This window comes from Enhydra lutris, unplaced genomic scaffold (genome assembly GCF_002288905.1).
Source record: "Enhydra lutris kenyoni isolate GAN:26980312 unplaced genomic scaffold, ASM228890v2 scaffoldscaffold71, whole genome shotgun sequence".
Lineage (NCBI taxonomy): Eukaryota > Metazoa > Chordata > Mammalia > Carnivora > Mustelidae > Enhydra > Enhydra lutris.
In genome coordinates this window covers 65,906-77,010 of record NW_019154155.1, presented here as the reverse complement: position 1 = coordinate 77,010, position 11,105 = coordinate 65,906, and the positions used below count along the sequence as shown (strand labels likewise).

At 40.9% G+C, this 11,105-nt stretch overlaps 1 protein-coding gene across 4 annotated transcripts; it reads left to right on the top strand.

Annotated features, from left to right (window-relative positions):
• Positions 1-546: 546 nt before the first annotated feature.
• LOC111159891 (ribosomal protein L21) lies at positions 547-5,547 on the top strand. Of its 4 annotated transcripts, none has more exons than XM_022522560.1 (6): positions 547-771; positions 2,864-2,942; positions 3,207-3,268; positions 3,858-3,970; positions 5,004-5,154; positions 5,352-5,547. In XM_022522560.1, the coding sequence occupies exons 2-6, from the start codon at positions 2,876-2,878 to the stop codon at positions 5,439-5,441; spliced, it is 483 nt and encodes a 160-aa protein (XP_022378268.1). In that variant the 5' UTR covers positions 547-771; positions 2,864-2,875; the 3' UTR covers positions 5,442-5,547. The 4 variants fall into 4 exon arrangements, with proteins under 4 accessions (XP_022378268.1, XP_022378271.1, XP_022378270.1 ...); XM_022522563.1 differs by having other exon boundaries at positions 754-854; XM_022522562.1 differs by lacking the exon at positions 547-771 and adding an exon at positions 801-1,029.
• The last annotated feature ends 5,558 nt before the right edge of the window (positions 5,548-11,105 follow it).

The following is an 11,105-nucleotide window of genomic DNA, read 5'->3' as shown; positions in this document are numbered from 1 at the left end:
TCTAGTTTTGATTTACTGACATATCCCATCATATGAACATCTCATTACTGTATTCTCTTCGGTGGATGTTGCTAATTTTCTGCTTTTACTGACAGTGGTGTTACGCACATCCTGATTTCCCTGTCAAAGTTTCTACCAGATATACACTTAGAAGCAGAATACTAGGGTACAGTATTTAAAAATTTGCAGTTTTACTTTGTTTGCCAAACTGCTTTCAAAACGATGTAACATTTACGCACACACTAGCAAGAGCGTGGTATATCTTGGCTCATAGGGAAAAAGCTTTTGAAAGACACAGAAAGCGGATAATATGTTTGCCTAATTACAATTTCTCTTTTGTGCCCACGTAATCATTTCTGCACACAAACAGAGCAGTTAAAAGCCCCACGAAACGATTAAGCACCGTCACACCAACCTCTCTCCGGCGCCCGGAGACGCCGACACAAGCGCGCTTCCGGCGAAGGCTCGACGCAAAGGCGAACGTCAGCACGCTTGGGACGTGGACGTCGTGATAGACGCCCTTGAAGGCCCCTTTCCGGGCTGTCCGGAAAGACCCAAGTGTCAGCTTGAGTTGGTTTATAGCCTTTTTTTCACAAGAAAGAAAAATATTTTGCCAGCCTCCCCTTGTTCTCTGAGAAGATCCCCTTTCCCGGAAGAGTTGCTTTCTCCTGGCATTTATTTCAGGCAGTGGTCCGGGCAGCCCGGAGGCCCTTGTAAGGCGGGAGCTGCGGCCCCGCCTCCTTCCTTTCGGCCGGAACCGCCATCTTCCAGGTAGGACCTAAGCGTGGCTCCTGGTGCCGCGTGTCCCACAGACTCGAGTACTGATCCTGAGGCCGGTGCGGTCATGCATTTAGGTCCTAGAGAGACGGTCTACTCTGTCCGGGGCCCACTGACCTAGGTTCTGGAGCTATGTTCGTCCAGAACAGGAGTGGCCTGGGCCGGGCGTCGGCCGGCGGCTGAGGACCGGACGGCAAGGCCGCGACCCTAAGAAGGGAGAGACCCGAGAAAAGCGAAGCCGAGTCACTGGGGGTGAGGCAATTCGGGTTAGTCTGAGAAAGAATTTGTTTTTCCTGTGTCCCCATGGCTTCAGCCTCAGTATTCTGGGTCTTCGGACAGGCTTTGTGCAGCCGCATGGCCCAGTGCTTTTCGAACTCTTCAGTATGGTGTTTTTGCTAGTCTTGTAAAGTCTAAATTTGTGATGCTGTTGGATAGGGGCTTATGGGGTGATAGGAATGATTTTACGGGTGTAAAGACATGGACTTTAACCTCCGATGAGGCCTAGGGTTTGAAAACCTGGGCTCGTGGTCCCCGAACAGAGAGGATGCTTTTCATGATAAGAGCTGTAGACCATTTGGCTTCAGTGTGTGAAATTAATCCTGTTTAAAGTTGGGGTCCTAGATCCCATTTGGACAAACGGAAGGTGCTTTCAGGCGCTTTCATGTTGCCACGAATACTGTTAACGCTGGGGTGGCATGGGAATAGCTAGGTGTTTCATTTGGAATCTTAGAAAGTTCTTGAATTACCCTTTAATCACCCTTTTCTTTTTTTTTTTTCTCCTCCTCCTTCCCCTTTCTTTTTTTCTTTAATTTCTTAATCTTGTTTGTAAGTGGTAGCTACCAGAGTTGAGCAAACTGCCGGATGCATTTTACAGTGGGTCCTGTTACAGAATCTACAGCATTGCTGTGTCCTGCGTTAATTATTACTAGTGATTTGAGCCTGCAGAGCATCTCTCCTTGTTAATGAACTTGACACTTCGGTATGAGTTGACACAAATGTAGAGAATTTGAGGGTCAGAGTAGAATATCTGGCACTTGATAGATGCTTAGTTATCTTTTTAAAAAGTAATGGAAGCGTTTGTTGCATCAGTGATTTGGCTTTGGTGAGTTAGGTGAAACATTGTGTTTCCATATCTCTCAAGCTAATGACTAAGGTACTTTGGAGTCTCTTTTCTTTAGGAAATGTTGATAAAAGGGTACCTTGGTGGCTCAGGGCTTCTCCTCCTCCCTCTGCTGTTCCCCCTTCTTGTGCGCTCTCTCATTCTCCCTCAAATAAATCTTTAAAAAAAGAACTGTTAATAAGAGACTGAATTATGTTACAGTCCAGTCCGGTTAAGCCTGATTTACATATATTTATTTGCCTTGTGGTAGAAGTAATTTTCAGTAATGGTAGTTCTGCCCTTGAATGACCTAAAGCAATAAAACCTATTGTTTCAAACTTTTGAGAAACAGTGAAAGATTTGGTGTGAAATGCCTGTATGTGAATTCTTAGATAATGATAATGAACTTACTGTGGTTAAGCAAATAGGCTAGAACTTCGTGAATGCTTTGTAGATTTTACCGCAGTTGATTAACTCCCATTTTGCAGATGAGGATCAGAGTTTAAATATAAATTTCCCAGGGGAGCAAGTGACAGAATCTCAGTCAGAATTAGGTCAGAAGTTATAAAGCCTGTGTTTTTCCCCTTCAACTCGACATATGTTTATTAGTGAGTGATGGAGTAAGTAGAAATAAATAGGAAGTGATTTGGATTCGTGACAGTTAACAGATGGTTGTGTCACCAAAAAAGAAAAAAAAAGTCAGTAAGAGAAGGGGTTTAATCTACCGTATAAAAATGCAGGGCTGAGGGGTGCCTGGGTGGCTCAGTGGGTTAAAGCCTCTGCCTTCTGCTCTGGTCATGATCCCAGGGTCCTGGGATCAAGCCCCGCACCGGGCTCTGCTCCTTGGGGAGCGTGCTTCCCCCTCTCTCTCTGCCCACCTCTATGCCTACTGTCAAATAAATAATAAATAAAATCTTTAAAAAAAAAAAAAAAGACAAATGTCAGTTTTGCATTTGCATTTGACTGTTTTATACTTTCTGTTTTCAGTAATTTGCCAAAATGACCAACACAAAGGGAAAGAGGAGAGGTACCCGGTACATGTTCTCTAGGCCTTTTAGAAAACATGGTAAGTAAATTTACCCACCTATGAGAGCAAACATGGCATACATTCATACAATGCATTCTTAATAGATGGCAGTAATTAACCAGCACCTAAGATGTTTTTGTAATAAATAAAAAGCATAAATTTCATATAGTAGTTTCTTACAAACAAGATTTAAAAATAAAACTATCACAGATAAAATATGTTGAAAGCTAGTAAGCATAAATTTTTTTTTAATAAGGTAGACTTCAATCTTGATACTGACGATACTGATTTTTTTGGGTGCAGGAGTTGTTCCTTTGGCCACATACATGCGAATCTACAAGAAAGGTGATATTGTGGACATCAAGGTAAATTCCAAAATTAGGTGAATAACCTACAGAATAATATTAGAAGGTAGAAAAGTTTAATCTAATATTGGAATTCAAATGTATGTTGCATCTGTTGGCTTTTTTTTTCTCCTGAATAGGGAAAATCTTTGGTCTGAATAAGAGCTCTTAAGTGTAGAATGGCTCATTTAACTCAGAAACCAGAGTCTCTGAAGTGCTATTGCAGAATCTAAGAATTTTCTCCTAACTTGTTTGTTACCGGGTTGTGAAAAAAATGAGGAGTTTGTTGATAACAGAAAGGGATAATACTTTGGTGGAAAATGTAATTGTTGATGGAGACTGAGATGGAGATTGTTATTTTTTTAAATAAACAGTAGAAGTTCTTTTGTGACCGGTATTTAAATGTATCCTGGTACTCTGGAGCTTAATGATGATTGTCTTTTTGATTGCTTGAAGCAGTGTGAAAAACACATTTCACCGGCTCTGAAAGCTCTTGAGTTGCCATTTGAAAGAAAAAAATTTTAGAGTATCTTAGTTACTTTTATAGTAAGAGTCAGGATGTAAAAGGAAGGGGAAATGCTGGCATAACTTTCATCTCCTTTCTTAACAGGGAATGGGCACTGTTCAAAAGGGAATGCCCCACAAATGTTACCATGGCAAAACTGGAAGAGTCTACAATGTTACTCAGCATGCTGTTGGTATTGTTGTAAACAAACAAGTTAAGTAAGTAATGTCAGAGTTCTTTTTAGCAGATTAGTATTCCCTCATACCCCCTTTTCACTTTGCCAATTGGACTTATGTCTTTATTGGTCATTCAAGTGGGGCAAAGGAAACATCCTTTTAAAACTCAAGCAAACTGGGTGTTTGCCTTGTATCCTGTCAGAGGAAACACATTGAACTAGACTTAATGGAAAGTTTTATTAGGGCTTGGTGTTAAGCAGTTTTAGTTTTCAAAGTATAAAAAGAAGTGTAAGTAGTAAATTCAGTTAGTAATTTGGTTTTGGCTTATGGTATTTCAAGGTCTGTCACCTCATCAAAAGGAGGCTTGAGGGGCGCCTGGGTGGCTCAGTGGGTTAAAGCCTCTGCCTTGGGATCATGAGCTCCGCATCCGGCTCTTTGCTCAGCAGGGAGCCTGCCCCCGCCCCGGCCTACTTGTGATCTGTCTGTCAAATAAATAAATAAAATCTTAAAAAAAAAGAGGAGGCTTTAAAGTGGAGATGTTTGGTGATGTATGGGTGGCACAGTCCATTAAGTATCTAACTCTTGGTTTTGGCTTGGCTTGTGGGATGGAGCCCCAAGTCAGGCTCCACAGTCAGCATGGAGTCTGCTTAAGACTCCCCCTGCCCCCAATAAACCTTTTATTTTTAGAGAGAACGTGAGCAGCGTGGGGAGGGACAGAGGGAGAGAAGAGAGAATCTCCAGTAGACACCCTGCTGAGTGTAGATCCCGAAAACGGCTCAGTCCCATGACACTGGGATGATGACCTGAGCCAAAACCCAAGAGTGGGATGCTCAATGGCTGAGCCACCCAGGCACCCCAGTGAATAAATGTTTAAAAAGGAAAAAAAAAGTGGAGGTGTTTGCTTCCAAGTTTTTTTCTAGTACGATTAATGATTATAAATTAGCCATCACCTTGCTGTGTAATCCTATTTGTAGGTAAAAGGTTTATGGTTTATTTAATAAATGAAATGGCCAAATAAAATTGGACTTTGTTAAATTTTTGCTGAAGTATTTATAGTAATGTTGATTCTCCCCAGGGGCAAGATTCTTGCCAAGAGAATTAATGTCCGCATTGAGCATATTAAACATTCAAAGAGCCGAGATAGCTTCCTGAAGCGTGTAAAGGAAAATGATCAGAAAAAGAAGGAAGCCAAAGAGAAAGGTACTTGGGTTCAGCTGAAGCGTCAGGTGAGTGCTCGACAGATGGTTTTTGCTATTAATCTTTAGAATTTTAAAACTTGCTCAGTAGTAGTTTCTTTTTCATATGAAAGCGAATGAATTGAGTATTTTATTTTTTTGTTTCTGAGAACACTTCAAAACTGATCACGTCCCTGTTGTAATTGTTCCCTTGGTGGTTTTTTTTTTTTTTTCTTTTTTCCCAATAGCCTGCTCCACCCAGAGAAGCACATTTCGTGAGAACCAACGGAAAGGAGCCCGAACTGCTGGAACCCATTCCCTATGAATTCATGGCATGATAAATAAAATAAAGGACCTCAAGACTGTAAAATTGTTTCTCTTAATTGAGTAGAAGTGTAGTGTCCTTTCCCCGAAAAAATATTTAAAGCAAACTTTGTGTCCTAATTCTTTGGGTGATGTCTTTATTCAAACTTAGTGGCTTTTTTCTTGCTGAAAGATCTGAGGTGGTTTATCATAGAAAAGAATATACTCAGTTGATTAGAAAACTGCCAGATATTACTTTAAAAATATTTGTGGTTGGAAAATAGTCTCTCCAAATCCCAAAGAAAAAAATTTAAAAAAATACGTGAAAGGTTATCTGTTGCATTGCATTTAAGCTTAGGGAAAGTTGAGTCTTGGAATTGTATCCTGCCTTAAATAGCTGTGTTGTGAGGTTAAAGAACTTGCCTTTGAAGAGTACTATTTAAAAATAGATGGTTTAAAGCACTCTGTTTGGTTCCTACTAAATTGTTTTCCCTATCATTTCCTGTTATGGTTTTCCTGTATGTTGCTCTGGCTCTTGGGAAAATTTTGCTTCTTGGAATTGCTTGCTTTCCCCAGTTCCTTTGTACTTGTATCTTTCCCTGAAATACCTATACTTTAAGTTGGTAAATTCCTGATAGTCCTTTGTTCACCTTGAGTGTCATAGGTGAACCTTCCCTGATAAAAGTAATTTTATGGAGAGGAATGAATGGAAGTGCTTGGAATCAGAGAAGAGAAATTATGGTTTGGGATGGTAGAATAAATCCCTTATGCCTATTCCCACTACAGGTGTGTTCATAATTTTTAAAAACTTGATCTTCACATTAGATCTGGGGTTTAAAAACTCTTAGTATGTCCTCCTGGGTCCTGGCACATAGTATTTCTTTTATTTATTTATTTTTTTAAAGATTTTATTTATTTGACAGAGATCACAAGTAGGCAGGGAGGCAGGCAGAGAGGGGGAAACAGGCTCCCGGCCAAGCAGAGAGTCCAACACAGGACTTGATTCCAGTACCCCCGAGATCATGACCCAACCTGAAGGCAGAGGCTTATTAACCCACTGAGCCACCCAGGCACCCAATAAGTATTTCATAATTTTTTTTTTTTAAAGATTTTATTTGTTTGACAGATCACAAGTAGGCAGAGAGGCAGGCAGAGAGAGAGGAGGAAGCAGGTTCCCTGCTGAGCAGAGAGCCCGAAGCGGGGCTGGATCCCAAGACCCTGAGATCATGACCTGAGCCGAAGGCAGAGGCTTAACCCTCTGAGCCACCCAGGTGCCCCTTCATAAATGTTTTTTGAATTGAGGAAAGCACTGCCTTTTTTTCTCTTTTTTGTTTTAGATTTTTAAAATTTATTTGAGAGAGGTAGCACAAGCTGGGAGGAGAAGGAGAAGCTGGCTCCCTGCCAGCAGGAACCTGATGGGCTCAGTCTCAGGACCCTGGGATCATGACCTGAGCCAAAGGCAAATGCTTAACCAGTTGAGCCACCCAGGTGCGCCAAACACATTTTCTAATTTCTGTATGTATGCTTAATCTTGTTTTCCTATGGACTTCACCAAACTAGAGTGATTTGGATTTTAAAGGTCTCAAAACAATTTTGTTCATGTGTAATTGAGATTTAATATTAAGTCTCTTACATGATGTGGAAAGATTGGGAAACCTCAAACTTTGTTCATTTTTCAGCAGTTTGTATTAACCTTCCTGTTGCCCCATGTAAAATGAGGGTATTATCTATATGTGTATAGGGATTGGACCAAATGATTCCCAGAGGTCCTTTATGCACATAGGACCTATGACTCCATATTCCTATGACACCAGATGACAATTGTGACAGAAGACATGGCAGAGGATTGGGTCCCTCAATTCAGGAGGGCTGGTGAAAGTGAATATTGAGATAAAAGGGCTGTTAAATATAACTAGTTTAGGGGAGTTCTTAGGGCAGGTCACCATAAAGTGAACTCTTTCAACTTGTATGGTGTGGTGATTTTCTAATGCACTGTGAATGCGATAGTGGTACCATGAACGTACATAAACCATTTTTAGTATTGGAGTGCAGTCCGACTTGGTTTTGGCTTAGGTCTCAGCGTCATGAGGTCAGGCTTTGCTGTAGGCTCCAATGGTTGTCAAGTATGGTTTCCCACCTGACATCAACATTTTTGGGGAACTTCTTAAAAATGTGGGCCTACTAAATCAAATTCTGGGAATGAGCCCCACACTTCAGAACCTCTCTGGGTGCCTGCTGCTTGCTCAAGTTTGAGAACCACTGATCTATGTATTTAGTCATCTCTAATATACTTGAGACTCAAATTTCAGAACTCATGTTTTCTGAACCTGTATTTCCAGCTTCTTGGGCAGCTCCATCTGGATGTCCTGGAAATACACAGATTAGTTTGAAGAGGTTTTATTATTGGAGAAACAAATTGCATCAAACTCCCTAGCTTTGAGTAATGTGTGTGTGCTGAGAAATTACGTGCCTGCCTTGAAGTGCAGGTCCTTTTAAATAATGAGAAATTGTTACAGATTGTAGAATTATAAAAGAATCTCTTACTGTGCAATTCCCTTTTCTACACTTGGTGAGGATGAAGAAAAATGTTCTAAATTTTAACCTTTCTGCCCTATTCTTAAATTAGAGCCATGACGGTAAATGAAGGTGCATGGCTCCTTGAACTTTCGATTCTATCTTTTCTGGTCTAGCCAGGTACATTTTGAGAACTTCTGTTTTTGTTCAGTTGAGCATGATCCCAAGGGCTGAATAAAATTTACACTCTAAATGTTGTGGCAGAAAAAAAACCAGTTTCATATCTACTGTATTCTCACTAGAGTCAACCTTTTCTCTGTACTATGATAGGGGAAAAAAGTAGAAAAAAAACAATTTTGCTAAAACTTATAAAAGTTGATAAGAACGAAGTAGGTTTAGCTTTTTGAGCACAAGAGAAATAAAACAATTAGATTTGGAATACATGTGTTTATCCCATCCCCACTTAAAAGGAAAACAATTGGTATTGTTCATACAAAAGCTTTCCCAGAATATGTGAGACAAGTTACTCGGTTATGAGTAATAGCAGTGAGGCAGCATCTGCAGCTCATTGCTGAGGCAGAAAGTGTTTACAGAGGAGTGTATAAGCCCAGGGTTTCTGTATTGTGGTTCTTTTCAAACTGCAAATGTGTGTGGTGAGGATTAACTGACAGGCTAGCTTATAAAGCCCCAAGTGGAAAAAGCATAGAGAAAATGCTTTGATACCTACTTCCTTGCAAGATTGGGATTTATGGAAATCATTTGATTGGGAAAAGAATGCGGTGAGGTACTCTATTCTAAATGAAGTGATGGCCTAGCTCAAGTTGAGGATGTGATTGAACTTCTTGCTCCTGAATGAGGAGGTTCAAAATAATTGCTTATGGAAGATGAATAAGTAAACAGTTCTAAGATCTAGAGAGCAAGATGATACTCTGTTCATTAAATGCTCGTAACACTGACCCTATTACAGTCAGGGTTACCCTCCTTAAGAGTTCAGTGGCTTTACATAACCTCTAGATAAATCCCTGAGCATATAATGCATTGCCATCCACAGTCTGGTCCCCAACTTTTTGGACCATCCACCCCATCCTTTCTAATGCTTGATACTACTCATAGCTCCCCAGACTTGATACTTCTACTTTCAGGATTTTGCTCATGCTGTTCCTTCCAACTTGACATGCCACCTCCCACCTTCTGTTTCCACCTACCAAATATTACTCATGCCCAGAGACCAGGCCATTTCTTCCTGTAGCTTTCCCTGATTACCACCACCTCCCTCCCCCATTCAGATTTAATTCTCCCTATGACAGCTCTATTGGGAGTTGGCACCCCGACCTGCTTTGTCATTCCTTTTACATGACCAGAGTGTTTTCATCCTGCTTTCTGCATCGATGGAAAATGTCAAGATGAGAAATCAGAGGGGTTGGAGTGTCTCCTACAGAATGGCTCAATGACTTTGGGTAAGTAACTAACCTTGTCTGAACCTCAATTTAGGAGATACTTAACCCACTTTACAGGTTTAGATTAAAAAAGAAATGGAATTTTTTGACAAATTTATGAAGAATAATGAATTTCGGGGCACCTGGGTGGCTCAGTGGGTTGAGCCTCTGCCTTCAGCTCAGGGACCTGGGATTGAGCCCCACATCAGGCTCTCTGCTCAGCGGGGAGCCTGCTTCCCCCTCTCTCTGCCTGCCTCTGCCTACTTGTGATCTCTCTCTGTCAAATAAATAAAATCTTTAAAAAAAAATAATTTCACTGTGGAAATGTCTATGAAGGCAGGCAGGAACGTCTTATACCTTGTCATCCCCCTCAGTAGATGATTGGTAATAGAAAATTAGCTGTTCTTTGTATTCTGTACCAGCACTTAGAGGAGCCTTGCAGCGAGTAGATTTTCAGTAATTTTGACTGTTGAAATAAACTAGGGAGCTAGTAGGAAAGCACAATTTTTATTCTGGTGAAATTACCTAAAGGTAGTCTGTGAGTCTCCAGTAAGTTCATTGTTCAAGGATTTCGGATACAGACAAAGAGTTGGTATTAGGAGGGGATGGATGGTGGAGAGGGGTTCTTGAACCGGAGGAGGACCCTTGGCAGCTTTGCCTCAGGACTAGCAATCAAGCTTATTTAGCTGGTAAAGGGTTAATAACTTCCCAACGCTGTTATTTGCAAATTACCGAATTCTGCCCTTCATACTCATTCCAAACACCCACAGGATTTGTGTATCCATATCTGTGCCTACGCATTTCCATTATCATTTTAAAACCACTTCAGTATGCCTGTGTTACATTGGTTGCAGTACACTTTTACATAACTCTGGACACAAATCCAAGATGAAATAGAACTCAAGCAGCAACAATTTAGGCAATGCTATTTATAATGTTCAGTAACTGTTCAGTAACATACTGTCTATTAAAAGGTCATGGATTATCTTGTCTATTTGCAAATGCAAAGAGCTTTCCAAGGAGAATAAAATAACATTTTGAGCTCTGAGCAAAGGTGCGAATGTGAATGCAAAATGGAACGTAATTATCAGTGGACAGAGAACAGTCGTAGGAATCTTACTTATTGGATGACCTTAAACTAAAATGATCTTACTCCTGACAGGGAATGTAGGGTATGGAATGAGGTGTAGCAGTAAGTCCAAGATTCAGCCAAGAAAGTGCTCTCTTTTCCCTTGAGAGTTCTGCATTTTAATCCCAGGAGAGTGAAAGGTGTTTGTGGCAGAGTTGGGTGATTCCTGCTCAACAGTGATCCGTTCTTCTATTTCTTGATTTTTAATGGGGGAGCAAGTTGTCTGCTAGCTCCTGGGGAGGAGTTAGGGTTGTTCTAAGTGACGATCCCAGTCTTCTTTGCTAGTACTTGGATAAACTCTCAGCTTCTCAGTACTGGAGACAGAGGTAAGAGAAAGTCTGCTGGGTTCTGAGAATTATTTTATTTCATAATGGAGATGAATAGAGTCCCATTCTCCCTTGCTTTGGTGAGGACTTGGTGTTTGGTGAAACGGGCCATTTTGTGTTCAAAGAGAGCCAAGAGCATCTGGGACCCAATGACTTGGACCCCTATCACTGAAGAGCTGAAGGATCCCTGGAGCCTAATAGTTTCATGGTTGTTCTATAAATAGTAACTGTTTTTATGGTTCTCTCTCCCCCGTCAAGGAATGAGGTGCCCTGCTTTAAGTCTTTCCAGTTAAA